This window comes from Misgurnus anguillicaudatus, chromosome 13, assembly GCF_027580225.2.
Source record: "Misgurnus anguillicaudatus chromosome 13, ASM2758022v2, whole genome shotgun sequence".
NCBI lineage: Eukaryota > Metazoa > Chordata > Actinopteri > Cypriniformes > Cobitidae > Misgurnus > Misgurnus anguillicaudatus.
The window spans coordinates 22926493-22946983 of record NC_073349.2 but is presented as its reverse complement, the minus strand read 5'-3'; the positions used below and the strand labels follow the sequence as shown (position 1 = coordinate 22946983).

At 36.8% G+C, this 20491-nt stretch overlaps 1 protein-coding gene across 2 annotated transcripts; it reads left to right on the top strand.

Annotated features, from left to right (window-relative positions):
• The first annotated feature begins 1939 nt into the window (after positions 1–1939).
• Positions 1940–18900, top strand: lca5 (lebercilin LCA5). 2 transcript variants are annotated; one of them, XM_073875419.1, is made up of 9 exons: positions 1940–2301; positions 5770–6093; positions 9648–10189; positions 12545–12682; positions 12797–12893; positions 13402–13535; positions 15427–15462; positions 16606–16813; positions 17972–18900. In XM_073875419.1, exons 2-9 carry the CDS (start codon positions 5775–5777, stop codon positions 18769–18771), a joined length of 2274 nt encoding a protein of 757 aa, XP_073731520.1. In that variant the 5' UTR covers positions 1940–2301; positions 5770–5774; the 3' UTR covers positions 18772–18900. The 2 variants fall into 2 exon arrangements, with proteins under 2 accessions (XP_073731520.1, XP_073731521.1); XM_073875420.1 differs by lacking the exon at positions 15427–15462.
• The last annotated feature ends 1591 nt before the right edge of the window (positions 18901–20491 follow it).

Genomic DNA, 20491 nt, shown 5'->3' with positions numbered 1-20491 from the left:
ATTAAGAATAATTTTGTGGTGAAAAAATGGCAAGTAAAGTTGCACAACAACCAGGTTGCATAAGTGTGCACACCCTTTTACAATAGTGATTGTGGCAGTGTTCAAAAGCAACCAATCACATTTAGACTTAAGTTAAATATGAAGTAGTACATACCTCTCATCAATTAAAATAAGTTTTTAACTATTAATGAAGTGTGCCTGGCCCTAAAGGATTTTTTCTGAGTATCATCCCACTGAAAAAGACATTGTCTCTGTAGAGCTTACTCAGCAGGTAAATCATCCCATTGTTGAAAAAGATCAATCAACAGAGGACTAAAAACATTTCCAAGACACTGAATATACCATGGAGTACTGTAAAAACAATAATCCACAAGTGGAGAAAATATGGCACAACATTGACATTACTAAGACCAGGCATCCACCTCAAATTTATGAGAAAACTAGGAAAAAAAATGGTAAGGAAGGCTGCCGAGAGGCCTACAGCAACATTAAAAGAATTGTAACAATATCTGGCAAGTACTTTTTGCTCCCTACATGTGACAAAAATCTCCTGAATTCTTCATGTTTGGGCTATTAGCATTATTTAACCAAAAATATCATCAAGTCCATCTAAAGTTTGTAAAAACAAATATTTCTATATCCCAAATCCATGTGGAATAATGTATTATAGTCCATTGAGACAAAAGTTGAACTTGGGCCGTTATACCAAAATATATATTTGGTGCAATAAAACCCACATCACATCACCAAATGAACACCATGCCCAGAGTAAAGCATAAAGGTGACAGCATCATACTTTGTGGCTGCTTTTCTTCGGCTGGAACTGGGGTTTTAATCAGGGTGGATAGAATAATGAATAGCTCCAAATACCCGTCAATTTTGGCCCAAAACCTAAAGGCTTCTGCCAAAACACTTAAAATGAAGAGAAATTTCACATCACAGCATGACAATGACAGAAAGCACACATCTAATCAACAAAGGAATTACTTCACCAAAACAAGATCAAGGTTTTGGAATGGCCCAGCAAGAGTCCGGATCTAAATCCCATCCAAAATCTATGGGGTGATCTGAAGAGGGCTGTGCACAGGAGACACCCAACCAATTTGACAGATTTAAAATGCTTTTGCAAGGAGAAATGGCAAAATATTGCAAATTCAAAAAGTGTGAAATTGATTGACACATCCCCATTAAGATTGAATGCTGTGATAAAATCTAAATTTGCTTAAACTAAGTTTTAGTTTAAGGGTGTGCACAATTATGCAACCCGGCGATTGTACAACTTTACTTGCCATTTTTTCACAACAAAAGTTTTCTTATTGTTATTAACTTTAATATATAGGCTGGAAGTACGGAATCAAGTTGGAACAGGCTCCAAAATGATCCATCTTGTTCTCACCTTCTAAACCACAAAAACCTGCAATTTCAACAGGGGTGTGTAGACTTTTTATATCCACTGTATATAAATATCGGCTCATCTTACCCCACTCTCCCTTATTAATTAAATAAATGTTAAAGGCTGATAACTAATTGTAATTTGATTATGTTGTAAGATCAATAAATGGTGTAAATGAGGACAGATTTCAGTCAGTGCTGTAGTATACTTTAATATTTACTATATGGTAACGTTCAATTCAATAAAGGATCTAAAAATTTTACTACAGTTCAGATTAATATAGTAAATACTGAAGTATCCTACTGCAGCATCTTTTCATGTGGAATTCCCCTTTTTTTTCTCTCGAGTGAGATTGAGATATAATACTGCAGTATTATTAGTATTATTTAGTAAATATAGTTTTATAGTAGTAATTGTACTTCATTACTATATTGCTTTTCATTGTGTTATTATAAAACAATTCTTTAAAATAGGCATAAATACTTTATAGTTCTGTCTAGTGTGTCGTATCAACCGAGCTCAACAAGTGGACAGGGGCGGCGCTCGTTGCCATGGTGAAGCGTCACTATGACACCGGTAGCAGAAGGCGAGGTGTGGATTCAGAGATTTCACCAACTCAGAGCAAATAATTTCCCTTAAAAAACATCCACCTCCGTCGTAATCGACCTCAGATGTTGCTTTAGTACAAGGCAGGCAACTAAACAATCGCAATAATATCTCCTAACCGGGAATGGACAACGTTTTGTCGTAATCGTGTGTTGTCCTAGTTGCACGACATAATCCCAGCTAGTTTCATGTAGCTAGCTAGCGAGTTTGTGAGCCGTTATTCGAGACAAAACCGTTGTCTGCCGCCTCAGGAAACGCACAAGATAAACATGGAGACTTGACGTTAGTAGGACGAGCGACTGGTAAGTAATTTTTTAAATAATCGTTGTGCTGTAAAGGTTTTTAGTTTACTGTGGATTTGTCTCCCGATACAAAATAAGAAATTTTGCAGCATATACATTGATTCATATGTGTTTACTGTGAAACGCCAAGGCAAATATCGATGAAGGAGGTCGTATGCTAATTTTAATGCGTGCGTATGAAACAGCTAAATATGGTTTTGTTTTAAATCAAAACAAGTTGACCGAACTCTAACATTAGTTATTTTATTAACTTCTGTAGTTTACTAACCGGACAGGTTGTCTTCAGTCTTCACCAATATCGACTATTTTGTTATGAAATTTGGCACAATTTTTTCCACACTTCATTTATTTTATAAAATTGGGGCCTGCTGTGCCTTGGTTTGTCACAGTTATATATGGTAACATTATTGACTGGCAACTGTTGCATTGTGATGGTTACTAGTGTAACTGCATATTACCTGTCAAGTGCAGCTTGCTTATTCATAGTTTCCCACATTTGTTGACAACATCAAATGTTGTTTTAATTTTGTACAGATTGAGATTCCACAGAACCTTTTATTTATTGGACAACCAAAAAATTTTTCTTCTGTGGCATTGCTACAAATAACATTTTAGCACTTTATTTTTAAGGTCACACTCTATAGAGTATATATAGAGTACCTATAGAGTAGTATTGCATCCTTCATATCTTCGAAGAGTCTTTAGTTTTATCAGATTTATAAATGAGAGATCAGCTGAGCTCCTAGAGGTGTACCGCGGGCGGAGCGAGTCACAAGCAAGCAACATCCACAAAACATTATCCCACTATCACTGGATAACTTATGATTCATGTTCGTGTCATTTAAATTATGTGCACTTATGTGCCGATTGCGAACGAAACAGACATTTGATGCAGTTTTACATGCTGCCACAGTCCTCATGACCCGGTTGCTTTATCACTGGGCCCATCTATTTCAACGAAATCCAGCATTAAAGAGAGCACCTATGATCCGATTCACGATTTTACATTTCCTTTGGTGTGTAAGTGTGTATTAGTACATGTTAACGATATGCAAAAGGTACAAACTCCAAAGTAAACAATGACGCAAGTTATCGTTTCCAACGTAAATCTCTTTCCTTGGACTACAACAAACACATGGATTGTAGGCAACAGTTTACTTCCTGGGCCTGTTGACGTACACAAGACCGACATTATCATAATTCTTCACGCTTTGGACTTATAGCCTGTAAATGAACTCCCGTTAGCATTGCATTGTGAGCGAATTTTTCAAACATGGTAAGGAGCGTCAAATTTCTGGTTGAAGTCAGTGGTATTCAGACCAATGTACAGATGTACAGATTAGTTGGCCAATCAGCGACACAGCACTTTTCAGATCAGTGATTTGTACGAAATCAGTGTGGGATATCTGGAGCTACAAAAATGTACAGTATGTGGAAAATAATGTGTTTTTTTAAACCATAAACCACGCGAACACATTGTATTATACCAAAATAACATTGTTTTTAGCAATGAAATAGCTGCCCTTTAAACAAACACACTTGCACAACTCCGCTGCTACCCCGCATAAACAAACTAGAACCATTGTTCCCATAATGTTTGGGGAAGCTGAACATCTCTCTTTGGTGTCGGCTCTTAGTTAGTGTGTGCGTTCGCTATTGTGTTTAAAGTGCCCATATTAGGACTTCCACTGTACTTGTAGCACTGCATACACAACCGATTTATTAGTCGAAAAAAAAAACGTTCCAAAGCTTGTACGAACCCTGATGAAGTGAATTCGGCACAGAAATACTCAAAGTTTTTTGCCCATGTTTAGCACAAGAAATCAAACTCTTTAATTGTGTTAATAAGTCATAATGCACTATCGCCCTCTTTAAGTGTTGTATTCTGCTAAAATGTTCTGAAGAGTCATGGCATACTGTTATCCCTATTAAAACACCAGGAGTAATTAATCAGTACTAGAGGTTGACTGATATGGGGGGGGGGGGGGGGTTGCCCAATACCCATATTAAGAAAACTGTATGGCCGATATAAGGCAGATATAACACAAATGTTAATACAGTAAATAAGAGACAAACAGAAAATTGGTGATACTAAAATAACATTAGTTATGCAAACCATTTATAAATTTACCCTTTTAAAGTATGTGAATCTGACATCTTATGGTACTGTTTGAATAAGTGTGTTAAACTAGTGTGGTGTTGTGTGTCACACAACATAACGTCATGTTAAAAAGTGAATGGTGATTGGTCATTTTACTGTCTATCAGATTTTGGTTTTACATTGAGTGACGCTGAGTGTTTTTTTTATTACAAATATCAAATTTAGTAATAGAGAAATTTACTGACCGATTGAAAACATTGATTGGCCAATATACAAGCCTCTGCAATATATTGTCCTATAACTAATCAGTACTTGTTTTTTTACTACAGTGCCCATTTAGATTTTTCAGACATGTCATTTCATTTGTGTCTTTAAAAACCTTATAAACCTCAGTATGTCCATCATGTAATATATATATTTACAGATCTCTCTTAACATTTGTGAGCCATTACATTTCCTTATTTCTACAAAATATATTCTCGATTTAGATTGTAGGCCAAAAGAAGCATTTAACCAGGGACTGGGGTGAAAGGTGAGGCAATAATTGTACATGTTTTGCATACCATTAAGGAGTGAATGATATTATTGTCAGCTTACAAAGGGCCAACTGAGTTTCCATGGTGATGTACATCCAGAGTGGTTATCACAATTGTGCAGGATTCAAGGACTGAGAAAAGGAAGACTTGTCATCTGTCTTATAAAATGATCATGAATCTTGCTTATTACATTAAATGACAACAGTTTCCCATAGCGATTTTCTGTCCAGCAGTACAATTTTGTTTTGCCACTTTGTTCCTATTGGCACCTGGAGAATTTTTTTGTAGTCAACAAGCTTTATTTGTCCTCACAAACACGATATATGCAATGTCTTCTGCTATAAACATAATGGCAATGTAAGTTTAATTTGCATTATAAAATATAGTCTTATCCTGAAATTTCTCATCTCAATGGCATATATTGCTCAGTCATGCTGCAATAATGGTAATGTTCCTAATTTCATGGCTGAGTGCAGTGACAGCATCTGTGTGTATGTTTGAGCTCGCATGGTTGGACAGTGTATCCCAAATCTGAAAAATAATGACACAATAATGTCATAATTAAGTGCAACAAAAGTGACAGTAATACAAATACACAGACACGCTTTATTCAAAGCTTACACATGCATACACACAATTACTTTTCATTATGTATATTTTTATTGAATTGCATCTCCTTTTCAGCAGACATATTGTGCCACAGAGAAAGTGCCTGTTCCGATTTATGTGTTTGCACATGTGTGATTCTTTTATTGTTGGAGAACCACTTATATCAGTGACGCATCCGTTTGGGTCTCAAACCTCATTTTGTCACTGTTGACTGAATTTCAGAAGACATGGAGTTGCATACGGATAACCAGGAATCATCTCGTCAAATTGACAGGAGGGTCTCTGAATCTTCTCTACGATCTGGGAAACAGGAGAAATACCAAAAAGACATAGAGGGCTCGATTGGAGATCGAGCAAGGACCATAACGCGTGATCCAGATCGAGACCGATGTTCGGATGAAGAGCGCAGCAGTGTCTCTTTTTACTCTGATGATTATGAAAATGAATCACACTCTGACCAGTCTCTCTCGCCACAGTCCTTATCTCGATCACCGCGTAGAAGAGGAAGATCTAGAAGAATGTCCAGCAGCCCCTTACATGGAGCAGGTACACACACATTAATGACAAACACATATATCTTTATAGTATAAACTCGAATAAATATATTATTATGATATGTAAAAGTAAACGTGTGGAACATTTAAATGTATGAGGAAAACACAGATTTGATTTTGTATTATAAAGACACACACCATAACCTCATACAAATGCATTAAATTGTTGACAAGCCTTGTTTAGCCCTCCTCTGCTCCCTTGTAATAACAAGCCTGTTGTCAGTCAAAAAAGTTGCATGCATTTATCTAAAGCACATGAAATGAGTTAAACATGTCTAACCCACCAATTACATAATTATGATGATGATTATGGCCAATGCCATCTGAATTCCACAGTAATTGTGTTAACTATTATTTGGGCTGTTTATAGATGGTTTTTAGCAGTAACAACATAAACAAGCGGCTTTTGTGGTCAACACGTAACTTCCGGTAAACTCCGCTAAGAATACATAACTATAAAGTCTTTTTAAAGTAGTTTATTTATATAACAAGCAAAATAAACAACACATAGATTACCTAGGAAACCAAAATATTTGTTATTTTCGACAAGGTATTTGTTCAAGAGTTCAGTTTAGCAAATAGTCAGACCATCAAAAAAATGAAACCACAATTTAAGTTCCACCCAGACGCGTAATCGTGTCACCGCTTGTGAGTCCGATGAATTATTATTTTTCGATTATTCAATAATAAATAGAAGCTTTTGATTGAAACAAATTTCATGACCTCTTTCTTATTGCAAAAAAACAGATAATAAAATAATAATATATTTATTCTATAGTTCCAGTTCTTCACTCTGATTTTATGATAAAACACAGCTATAGCCGCTGTATCCAACGATTCTGTGTATCACTGGGCAGCACCCCCCTTAAGCTAGGGCTACACCAAAATATTTTTTTAATCTTAGCAGGTTTCAAAATGTGAGAGACCACAAACATGATAAAAAATCTACAATTTACCAGTTTTGTTCCTATAGTGTGTGGATTGCCGATATGTGGTCAATCCAAGCACACCACACATCTTCAAATTCTCTTCACATAAACAACGAATTCAGAAGCTCTTAACACACCGCACACCACAGGAAAATCTGATAAGATAACTGGTTCAACCACAAAGTCGGTCAGGCCTGTACCTTGGATCGTTGTAAGAGGGAAAATTGACCCAAACTCAGCCTGATTATTTTTTGATGTGAACTGGTTTTTGCAACATAAACATATGTGAAACATTCTGTTGCTGTTCAAAGTCCACCGAAAGGATGTCTTTTAGTGATTTTACTTCACGAGAGTTGCACTGCATTTATATCTGCTTTGTAAGGTAGCGCTTTTATAAAAATGGCTCGTGCCTTACATTGCCCTTTAGCCGTGAATTGTTCAAGATATAGCACAGCCTCTCGTACTTTTTGCTTATGTATATATATATGAAGAGTTTGGTTTCAAAACTCATATTAAAAAGTAAATTCTTAATTTTACGCAAAATCCGATATCCGCCGTGTTATTCTGTCATCTTTTCTCCTTTTTTTCGCAAAACGCGATAAACGCCACTCCTCCTTTTCTGCAGAATGCAATAAATCCGCTCAACAAATAATAGCGCACCATTCCTTGCACCGTAAACAACAATGGCGGTGCGTTGAATACAAACGGAATTCTAGTTTTCTTTATCTACTTTGTACTTCGTGATCAGCAACACACAAAAACGAAATAATACTTTTGATGGCATTGATAAACCTGTGGTGGTTTTCTGTGACGGGGAAGAAATTTAAGCCACTCGGCGAAGGAAAAATGCCGGCTGTTGCTTGTTCTCACACGACAGCATCAAGCTTCTGTCATGCTAACACATTGACCCCAGGGGATCTTATGAAAAGCGTTCCATTATTTTACGCGAAGTCAACAAAAATCGAGCAGGACCAAAACATTTTACAGCTGATCGCTGTCAAAAAAGTTAAGCGACGACATCCCAAGTATAACAGCAGCAATGACAGTGTTCTTAATATGACAAAGTAGTGTTTTTATTAATGCCATTAATGTTTAATCAGTGTATACCACAACTAAATGAATATAACATGGCAAAGATAAATGCACATTTATTTATTGATTCAATAGATTTATATCATTTTGAAAAAAAACTTGTCATGGATGTACTGCATTTTACGGAAAAAATAATCAGTTTTTATAATAAATCTCTGAAAATCAAATTATGGATTTCAATATTTAATGTTATTATAACCTAAAGATGCTATGTGAAAGTTTGTAACAGAAAATAGTGTTTTTCATCATGTCACTTTCTTGGTATAGAAAACATGTTTTTACCGAAATTAGTCAAAATGGATTTATTGTGTTTTGGAACCAAACTCTTCATATAGTAATTTACTGTTCACTGAACTGCGCAGTTCAAATCAAGAAATTATAAGCATATAAAATGAAAAGAACAAATGAAGTATAAACTGTAATATTTAGTAACAGAAATAGAATCAAATGAATAACACTGTCTTCTTCATGCGATAAATTAAATATAATTAACATTTTTAAAGATACAGAATTGATTTTCCTTTTGTCTTCTGTTGTTTGATTAACATAATGACACAAGCATAAGCAAATTTTTTATGGGCACTGCCACTTTAAGACTGGATACACGCGGATCCATTTACTGACACATATCTGATTTCTTTCTAAACTGTTTGCATTCACTTTAAAACCAAACTTTTATTTAAAAAAAAAAAACTTGCCAAGACTGGTATTTCGATATAATTTTGCATGTATGTGTTCTGTCAAGCACAGAGAGATTCTGTGTTTGCGTGCTTTTTAGTGTGTGTTCATCTGAGTATGTGTGTGCATCTGTATGCACAGAAAACAGCTCACTTTAACATCTTCTTGCACTCAAATACTTTAAAATGGCTTGAATGTTAACATTTGCAGTGTTTAGAAACGTATGCAAATGACAAACTTTCTATATATAGTTATTTATTTCTGAATCATGCTTATTTGAGCGATTATTGTTATAAGATATTATTATAATGTTTGCGTGACTTCTTTTGCTTTTATTTTGTGTCTCTTCTGCCTGGGTGGGCCTGCCGTCAATCTGAATGGGCCAGTGCCACCCTGGCCCTTATGTAGCCTTGCCATTGGCTCAGTTGTCTGGATACATTATAGTAATTAATGAAAAATCATAAAATATAAAAAAAATGTCACAATGCAAAAAAAAATTGGTTAATTAGGTTTTATTTTTTTGATTACATCTTATTTTCTTTTTATTTTGGGATAAAATTTGACCAGAAATGTTTTCATGACATCACTTTTTAGGGAAATGTTTTCGTCCTGCAGTACCACCAATGACCAGCAGATTGCACAAGAGATGATTCACTTACAAGCTCTAAATTAAACTGTACTTTAAACTTTTTTAACTGTCACTAATGACCCAAACACCTCAACATTTATGTTCTTATATATGTGCTACAAAGCAGTGTTTGACTAGTAACCCAATGTTGCAAAATATACACTAATTGCATTCAATAAACCTCTGTACTTAAACTGTACTATATACTATTATTTTCAGGTGTGCATAAAGGTGTGCCATGCCGCCCCCCACCCCACTCCCATAATCCTCAGCAGCGGTCAGGAGGCATGCGATCCCACAGCCTGAGTAAAGAAGCTCCTTCCAAAGATGTCAATCCGGTCACCAAGCGCATGATGTCTGCACGTCTGCTTAAGATCAATGAGCTAAAGAATGCACTGTCTGAGCTGCGGCTGCATGCGGATGAGCTGCAGCGTGAGAACCGTTTGCTGCGGCAGCTGCAGCTCCGACAAGAGAAAGCACTTCATCGCTACAACGACACAGAGAGCGAGATCTCGCAGCTGCTCTCTCGCCACAACAACGAGACTCACGTGCTGCGTGAGAGGCTGCGACGAAGTCAGGAGAACCAGCGCGCAGCCGAGCACAGCCTCAGAGAGAGGGATGCCCAGCTCCAGCGCTGTCGCAGTCAGCTGCTGAAACTGCAAAGACTTGCAGATGACCAAAATCTCGGGGAAAGGGAAGAGCTCTCACGGAAAATGATGCATGCGCAAGCCAAACTGCAAGAGAGCGAACGCAGAGTGAAGGTAGGTGTGGAATTACAAGAGCGTTGTGTACTTGATGCATGCATACACCAGACATCCTTTAAAGGGATAGTTCACCCAAAAATGAAAATAATATCATTAATGACTCACTCTCATCTTGTTCCAAACTCGTAAGACCTCCGTTCATCTTCGGAACACAGTTTAAGATGTTTTATATTTAGTCTGAGAGCTTGTTGACCCTCCATTGAAAATCTATGTACGGTTTACTGTCTATGTCCAGAAAGGTAATAAAAACATCATCAAAGTAGTCCATGTGACATTCGTGGGTCAGTTAGAATATGCTGAAGCATCGAAAATACATTTTGGTCCAAAAATAACAAAAATTACGACTTTAGTCAGCATTGTCTTCTCTTCCGCGTCTGTTGTGAAGCGCATGCGCAAGACTAAAGTCACGTGACTGCATTAACCCGGATGACGTGTTATCCTCAGACATGTTTGCACATTTTTTCATTTCAAACTTATAGCGTGCGTCTCTCTCTTCATGTAAATGAAACAGCTTGGGCGCACCAGATAACACGTCAGCTCCGTCGTACGTCATCCGCGTGCGTCACTGCAGTCACGTGACTTTAGTCTCGCCCATGCGATTTTCAATGGAGGGTCAGAAAGCTCTCGGACTAAATATAAAAGATCTTAAACTGTGTTCTGAAGATGAACGGAGGTCTTACGAGTTTGGAACGACATGAAGGTGAGTCAATAATGACATTATTTTCATTTTTGGGTGAACTATCCCTTTAATAATAATATGTTTTGGAAACAAATATATTTGTATGCATTATTTGGAAATCATCTTGGTGAAAGTAATCAAGTTAAACATTGCCCGACATAACTAAGTCTGCTTGGTTTTCAAAACAGTTATTCCCATCATTCTCATTTCTTTTATGAGATTTATTATTTCCATCCTTACGTTGTTGGCACTTTTAAGATAACACAGAGTTTGAGCTATGTAAACTTAAAGGGACACCATGAAACTTTTTGGCCACTAGGGGGTGCTAGACATGTATTTTTCACTTCTAGCGCCCCTAGAGCTCACAAGCGCCGCAGCACTGTCGCAAAGGAAAGGAACTGGCCAACCTTAAAACTAAACTAAAAACTAAACATTTAAAACGCTAAATGATCAACATTTTGAGACAACAGGGAGAAACGCAGTCATGTTACAACTTTCTGATGAGGAACTCGTCGTGGCAGAAGCCATGTCTCAATCTGAAGGTTGCAGCCTCCAGATGTCGTATTTCTAAGCTGTATACGCCATCAAGACTGTCTTATTTCACAATATTAACAATTACAAAGTTGACTATTATACTTAGTTAATCGTAAATTGTTGCAGTATGCTTATGACTTGCGAATGTAATGCTCAGTTTACCTTAATAAACCAGGCTTGATGACGTATGCAGCCTGCATATTTGACCTCCGGAGGCTGCAGCCTTCCAATTGAAAAACGACCAGAAGTATTTCCTTGCCTTTTCCCAAACAAATATTGTTGCATCGTCTCTCTCTCTCCCTCGCCACCAGGATTTTCCGCAATGGCGCTCGTTTTTCCTCTCTTTTGTGTGAAAATTGTCGCTCCAAATCCAAGTAAACCGATGTGGTCCAAGCAGACCTAAAGGCTGCCGCTTTGTAATACGTCACGCGAGTGACAACGGAACGCAGCAAATGAGGAAGAGAGAAGAGAGAAACGCTCAGATCTGATTGGTGAATGAATAGGGTTTGGTTTTACACTGTGTGAGTTTGAGCAAGTTTGACTGCTATTGCATCCTGGATTGGAATGTAAATATCATAGACACAGTAAAAGAAAGGTAAATACGTGAACACCGCATGTGAATACAGGGAACTATATGCAAGATAATCGCCGTCATTTATAAAGAAGATCGCATTTATGTATGAATCAAGAGTTTATATAAAAAAATTGCCTTAAAGGGGAATCGAACCCGGGTCGCCCGTGTCATAGGTCCGTGACACTAAAGACTGCGCCACAGAGTCACACAACAATAGCTGCTCTCTACATTCCTTAAGTAAGCCTCCAGCAAAATTCACGTTAAAAACAAATTGTGTGGAGGAAGTGACGTATGCCGTAAAGCAGTCGAATTTTGTAGTTTTTTTTGTGCTCTGGTTACTACCAGAAACCCTAAGTTTTAAAATACGAGTAAAAGTGATACAGACCCCGTCAGGCTATGGTAGACATGTCATTCAACCTATTTAAAGTCGAGGTACTATCACAAGGGTCTTGAAAATTTATTATGAAGGTTGAAAAATTACATGGTGTCACTTTAACTTACTTCCTTTTATATGTCATATGTGTTTAAGTGTTTTTGTATGGCTCTGGATACATTGTGTTGTCAGGAATTGGAAAAGAACATGGAGTTGAGTGGCGGAAGCTTTCAAAGGCAGCTCGCCAGTGAAAGAAGAAAAACTCATGATGCTCAACAGGAAGCCAAAGCACTACAGGAGGAAGTGGAGAGACTTTGCACTAAACTAAAGGTACCAAATACACACACAAGCAGACACAAGCAACTCAAAGCAAATAAAAATGTAGTTTTGAAAATTAATCACAAACCTATTATACAAAATTCAGTTTGTTGCATTTGTTTTCAGGGGAAAGAAAAGGAGCTGGATGCAAGGAACATCTACTCGAACAGGATGCTACAAGCTTCTTCCAAGAAAGAAATAGATAATGCCGGTAGTCGCAAAGGTAGAACAGTGTGTGTTGATAGGCTGAGGTCTTCCCAGGAAACCTAAACATTCAGTCTATAATTACTACCAGAAGGCATGTAATGATTCCATAACAAACATCTTCCTATGGTGATAATATTCCCATGTGCTTCAGTGTAACTTGTTGTAAAAGCGAAGGTAATTACAGTGGGTCAAAAGCAATATACTTTCCTAAACTATTAACACAACAAACTCTCAACAATTCATTTAGTGTATTTAGATAAAATATATGTGTTGGACCATCAAAGGCCTGGTTTTATATGTGCATATTTTATATAAAGAAACATGTGTTTATCTTATGTGGTTCCATGAAGATATTTATACATTTCCTACCGTAAATATATCAAAACTTGATTTTTGAGACTTCATTTGGAAAACTTTAATAGGACTTTTGTCAATATTTTTTGCACCTTCAGTTACCAGATTTTTAAAGAGTTGTCTCTCACCTCAAATATTCTATATTTGGTTTTGTTTTGTATTTTTTTAAGGGAACAATACAACCAGCACTAAAGCTGTGCAGACTGAAGAAAGACTCTCCTCATTGGATTTCCCATCGCCTCCTCCAGCTCTTACCAGTGATCTCCCACCTAATGAACAAACTGATGATTACCTCTCTCTGAAGGCACGTACTAAATAAAAATCTTGAGATAACTCTAAGTTGTTTTTGGTGTTGGAGGGATATTCCACTTTTTCTGGAAGTGTACAAATTTTCCGGCTGCTGTAGAGTTGAACATTTGATTTTTGCTGTTTTGGAGTCCATTTAGCTGGTCTCTGGGTCTGGCGCTGGCACTTTTGGCATGGCTTAGCACAATACGTTGAATCTGATTAGACCATTAGCATAGCATAACAGCAGTTTCGATTTTTTGACTCTTCTGTAGTTACACCGTGTACTAAGACCAACAGAAAATTAAAAGTTGCGATTTTCTAGGCAGATATGGCTAGGAACTATACTCTCATTCTGGCATAATAATCAAGGACTTTGCTGCTGTAACATGGCTGCAGCAGGCGTAGTGATATTTCACCCTGCCCGAAAATAGTCCCCTGCCATTGAAAGATACTAAGGGGACTATTTTCAGCTGCTGCGTAATATCACAGCAAAGTCCTTGATTATCACGCCAGAATGAGAATATAGTTCCTAGACATATCTACATAGAAAATCGCAACTTTTAATTTTCCGTTGGTCTTAGTACACAATGTAACTATAGAAGTCAAGTTTTAAATAGAAAAAATATCCAAAATCTTTGGTTATTTTTTTGCGTGATGCTAATGGTCTAATCAGATTCAATGGATGGTGCTATCTATACTAAAAGTGCTAGCACCAGACCCGGAGATCAGCTGAATGAAGTCCAAAAGGTAAAAATCAAATGTTTAACTCTAGGGGAGCTGGAAAATGAGCATATTTTCAAAAAAAGTGGATTGTCCCTTTAAAACATAATTTTTATTTATTTATAATTTAACACAAGTACTTCTGCAGTCTATTACAACTAGACCAGTATTCACAAAAAGAGCTGAATATTGTCCCATCTGTTGTTGTTGTTTTTTTTAAATGTTCTCATTCTTTTTTACATATAGTGATGTTTCATTCAGCTCAAATGTGACCCGTGCTAGCAAAATGAGTCGGAATGAGCAAATTTTCAAAAATAAGTTATTCATATTTTGATAGTCTTATTCCTTATAAACTATGTGCTGGAATCTGACAAAACAATGACAGAGCTACACCTGTTTAAAGGAGATAAAGTAAGCAAAGTCAATTTTGAGAAAAATCAAGTTAAATATTTTTGAGGGTTCAAAAACAAAATCACTGCATCCATACCTTAAAATCACTGTTATAGAATAGATTTGGCAAACACAAAGTCAAAAACAATATTTATAGGGAAAATATTTGTTAAACTTTTTATTGTTTGATTGACATTGAGACAGACAGCTTTAAGATTTACTGTAATGCAAGGATCAAATATAATGTTACACATCAGATATTTTTTCCCGACAGTTAACCAAACATTCACTTAAGACATAACAGATTTTATCTGCGTGAATTTTTGTCAAAACAGATATTATTTTTAAAACTGTAATTCTGTGTGTATGTGTATATATCGGTGTCAAGTGCTCGCACATCTGTGTGAGAGGAAGATTGTTTGCATGTCTTAATAACTCCTTTTGGTCAAGCAAGTCCTGCACTTTATATTATTATTTTTGTTTTAATACCGAAACCAAAATGTCACGTGCATGTTGATGGTCACATATTTTTTAATACACCTTTTAGAAAGCCTACAAATAAAGATCATTTTAAGTGTTTAATGACTATTTAGAGCAGTGTGATCGCTAGACGTGAGCTTAATGTACATATTTTAATAAAACCTTAACTTAAACCAAAATCAACATTTATACTTTCTTTCGCCTGCAGCTCAAAATTAGAAAGTGGCATTCCGACTGAATTTGCCAGCAAGGGTCACAAATATCAATCGATCTCCATATTCATTAATATCAGAGTCATTTTAATTATTAATTTCCAGGTTCAAAAGCCTACTGAGAATCACAGGATAAAAAAGGTTAGCCTTAAATATATACTTGATCTGTATCCCAGCATGCAACCCTATTTTATCAGTAGGGAGCCCTATACTAAGTCATTTCATTTTTTTTCTTTAATAAGACACGAGTTAATGACTGCAGTTCATATGCTGGCTCCTCAAGATAAGCTTTACATCTACCAACGTCTTTGATTTAGCATTGCATTATTACTGCATGAAGCACTAACCTCTGCTAATAGTCTTAATCAACTTTAAAGCACTAAGAAACTGACTGATAACTCTTATTGTGCAACATGAGAGTCCATGATTTATATTTATATTTCTGAATAAGGAATAATCAAAGGACATGTTAAGAAAGCAGCTTTTATTAACTCTGTTTTTAGCATGTTTTATATACAGTAGTGGATGGATTTGTAATCCAAGCTACTTTTCCTATAGGCTAATAAGCTAATATACATGGCAAATAATGCATTCTTGTTCTTTAGCTTCTATTTCCTTCAGGTGTGTTTTACTGGTTCTTTATTCCTCTGCAGTGTTTTTGTTTTGTGTGTTTTAATGAGGACTCCTGAGCTTCTAGCCATCTGTCAAACAAATTTATGTTCATTATAAAATATATACTTAAGTCCTCCAAGGCCATTTTACAAGTCTGTAATTTACTTGTGGTATGAAAAGAGAGACCACAGACTGATAGCTCTGAAAGCACCACCAGTATGTTGCCACAGATAAAGATTAAATATACAGTTTAGTTGTCATTATACACATTTTCTGTCTCTTTAATGTCTTAAATTAGGCATTCCAGAGAGTTTTTTTCTAAAATGTTATGCCGCCAAACAGGAAGTAGTTTATATCTCAGGAACGCTTTAACGTATTGAAACCAAACTTTGTACATGAATTTGGGTCTCCAATGTGAGGATGCACAACATCAAAAGAACACATTTTTTTCTAAAATTTTACGCTGCCAAACAGGAAGTAGTTTATATCTCAGGAACGCTTTTACGTATTGAAACCAAACTTTGTACATGAACTTGGGACTCCAATTTGAGGATGCACAAACTAAATCAGCGGCACTAGAGCAAGCACACTTTTGCAGTTCCTCCGGAAATGCATTTTCTAGTTGTTCTTTATCACTTCTTTTCATCATTTTTTTGTGTATTATATGGGCAGGATCAGGGGCAAAGAGACACAAAGGACTGGAAGATCCAAGAATTATGGAGAGAAAGGGAGAAGGAAAGAGAGATGGAAATTGCGATGGAACAGGCGAGAGAAAAGGAGAAAGAAAAAGACATACTGCACGATAGAGAAAGCGAAACAGGACTGAGACTTGATCAGCGGCCCAGCTCACTCGAGAAGAACTCAAAAGCCTTCAGAGATGGTAGAAACTTAAAGGATTAGTCCATTTTCTTAAAAGAAAAATCCAGATAATTTACTCACCACCATGTCATCCAAAATGTTGATGTCTTTCTTTGTTCAGTCGAGAAGAAATTATGTTTTTTGAAGAAAACATAGCAAAATTTTTCTAATTTTAATGGACTTTAATAGAACCCAACATTTAATACTTAATTCAACACTTGACAGTTTTTTTCAACGGAGTTTCAAAGGACTATAAACAATGCCAAACGAGGCATAAGGGTCTTATCTAGCGAAACGATTGTCATATTTGACAATAAAAATAACAAATATACACTTTTAAAGCACAACTTCTCGTCGTGTAGATCCGGTCGTGATGCGCCAGCTGACCCCACTACGTCACCGCAATACGTCATCACGTCAAGAGGTCACAGACGACGAACGCGAAACTCCGCCCCAGTGTTTACATGTGTTGAGAAAGAGGACCGTTCCTACGTTGTTGTATGTCAACTGATACTAATTAATGTCTTTGTGGCAGTTTATTGTTTAAAATGGTCCGCAAATGTGCGTTTTATATATGTAACACGTGACCTCCCTACGTCACCACGCATTTACGTTAGATACCGCTGAACCGGACTTTGACGAAAAGTTGTGGTTTAAAAGTATATATTTTTTATTTTTCTTGTCAAAAATGACAATCGTTTCGCTAGATAAGACCCTTATGCCTCGTTTGGGATTGTTTATAGTCCTTTGAATCTCCGTTGAAAAAAACTGTTACGTGTTGAGTTAAGTATTAAATGTTGGGTTCTATTAAAGTCCATTAAAATTAGAAAAATTCTGCAATGTTTTCTTCAAAAAACATAATTTCTTCTGGACTGAACAAAGAAAGACATCAACATTTTGGATGACATGGTGGTGAGTAAATTATCTGGATTTTTCTTTTAAGAAAATGGACTAATCCTTTAAGTATAATCCCCAAAGATTTATTATGTAAGGGATAATGTATAGACAGCCGGTTGTTATTGCAGAAATTAGCCAGACAGTGTGGAGGGTATCACACCAAAGGGGCTTATTTCACGATAACAACCTGCTGCCTTTACGTAACATTACTTCAAATAATTCTTATAAATGGCAATAGAAATGCATAGCTTCAGCAATGATTGATATATTGGTTTTGAAATAGGCATTCACAAAGGAGAAGAGGATTGGAGGATTGGCCTGTCTTTATCTCGAAAAGAAGAAGAAAGCAGGAAGCAGCATGAACTGGAAGAGAAAGAACATCAAGCAAGAAATCAGGAGATCCAGGCTGCTGATCAAGAAGGAGCTGAGGAGGAACGTCAACGCAAAGAGCAGCTGTTAGCTAAAATGCACGAGATTGACATGCAGACACAAGGCCAAGATTCAGACTTCTTCTCAGACGACACGGGTAGTGTCCGCTCTCCACCACGGTCGTCCGAGCAGCAGAACCAGAGCGGTATTTTCAAACTTACAGACCAAGAAGAACCCAGCACATTTGGTAGCGGGAGAAGGGGTGCTGGTATCCGAGCACAGCGTCCTAGCGAGGATCTTGACCTAGCTTTTGGCAGCTATGCCCCTTCTTTTGGTAAATCCGCTCCACGTGCAGGCATTGGCCCACGCAACACAAATCAAAACTCAAATACACTGTCACCACGAAATGAAGAGCTTGATCTGGGCGGTGTAGTCAAAGAGAGAAAATCCAATCTCATGCAGCAGCTTTTCGGGTCCTCCACAACGCCACCTTCTTCAGAAGCATCCAGAAAGATGGAGGTTCTGAGCCCTCCTGTAACATCCCAGCTCGCTTCAGGAGCAGCGAGTGGACGCAGGAGGGACACCGACACACCAACTGTTTTAAACATCAAGTCTCTGACCAACAATAGAAGCGCTCTCCAAGTCTCAGAGAGCCGGCCGGCAGTCAGGGCCATTACATCATTTGATGATGACATAGAAGAAGTGACACTCTAAATAGGCCGCCTTTATATAACACGGAGGAATCCGTTTTTGCAGGGGAGAGAACTCAAATACCTCAGATACTTGGTTGTGTGCTCCTCGCCTACGAAGTAATCTCGGATTAAATGATGTGTCGTTCGCAAATATGTATATTCTCTTGCTTTTAATACTCTGGGTGAAGATAGGGAGGAAGATTTTTTACTTTATTGTGGTAAGGTATGCACAGGGGCCAGTTAAAATACATAATTTAAGTCAAGTTGTGAATAGGATCTGACCCCCTCTGATTTACAAAATTCAGATCATAGATTGAATTATCTGAACGCTGATCATATCATGTTCAGTTGACTTACACTGGCATATGTTTCGTATAATGCCGCAAGCTGTTTAGCAGAAATATGCAATGGGGAAATTGATAAATAATTCTGTTTTCATAGTCACAATATATACATACATACATACATACATACATATACATACATACATACATACATACATACATACATACATACATACATATATATATATATATATATTCAGTACTGTGCAAAAGTCTTAGGCCACCACCAGACTTGTTGTTTTAGAAGTTTTAATGTCCATCCATATTTAATTTTCAATCTATTTTATTAAGATACAAACAGAAAATATGTACAAAAAAAACTAAATGTCTCCTTTAGGCATTGTCAGTTTTTAGTGTGACCTCTCTTGGCACTAAACACATCTTGAGCGTTTTTGAGCAGAATGAAGTAAAAAGACTAATTTCTTTAAAATGAGAAATTAGGATTTCATTTTATTTAAGAGATTCTGCAGTTTCCTGCTATTGCTCAAGTGGAAGGGGAGTTTACCCTAAAAACTTGACACATCCGTTTACATTTTTATACAGTTTTTAATACTATATAAACATTTCCTGTATTTTCTGGATGTATTCTATTAAAGAGACTGAGAAACAATTATATATTATCACTATAACATTGCAAAACAACAAATCTAATTCTGGCATGGTGGCCTAAGACTTTTGCATAGTACTGTATATATATATATATTTTTTATAAAATTAATGAGAAATACTATTTTATGTCCAGTAAAAAATATATTATTTCTAAGTCTTCTCAATTTACCAACTGGTAATACTGTGTGGTTCTTGGTCCTGAGAAAGTCCATAGAAAAGTACTCAATGGGATAGTTAACCCAGAGGTGAAAATTCTGTCCCTCAAGTTATTCCGAACCTGTATACATTTATAAACAGGGTTCCCATGGGTCCTTGAAATCCTTGAAAGTTTGTGAATCTGGGAAAAAAAAATTAAGGCCCTGGGAAGTTACATACATAGATACAGGTCATTGAAAGTGCTTGAATCTATTTTATGCAAGAAGTTTTCTTAAAAACAAAATTATTCCCTGTGTAGTGTATGATAATATCATAAAAATTCTAGACTTTTTAAGTCACTTTTTTTCCACGTGCTAAACTGTTCGCTTTAAAGCAACACTAAAGAGTTTTTGCTCTTTGCTCCCCCTATAGGTTGGAAGAGGAATGGTCCATTACCACCGTTGTAAATAATTTAGTCTACTGCAGCAAAGCTGGCTCTGATTGGATTGTAGGTCTGCCGTAAAGCAAGTTTTTGTAGTTTTCACTCAAACTACAGGACCGCGACCCGGCGGTTGGAAACTTCTTTAGTGCGGTTTTGACCGATAGAGGGCTGCAAAGCGAATGTGAAAGTGCCGTTCACCCTGTTTCGAGTGG

Coding starts and splice junctions, on each gene's coding strand:
- lca5 (XM_073875419.1), top strand. CDS start 5,775: ATGGAGTTGCATACGGATAACCAGGAATCATCTCGTCAAATTGACAGG. Junction 13,536..15,426: donor ATGATTACCTCTCTCTGAAG/GCACGTACTAAA, acceptor ATTAATTTCCAG/GTTCAAAAGCCTACTGAGAA. Junction 16,814..17,971: donor CTCAAAAGCCTTCAGAGATG/GTAGAAACTTAA, acceptor GTTTTGAAATAG/GCATTCACAAAGGAGAAGAG.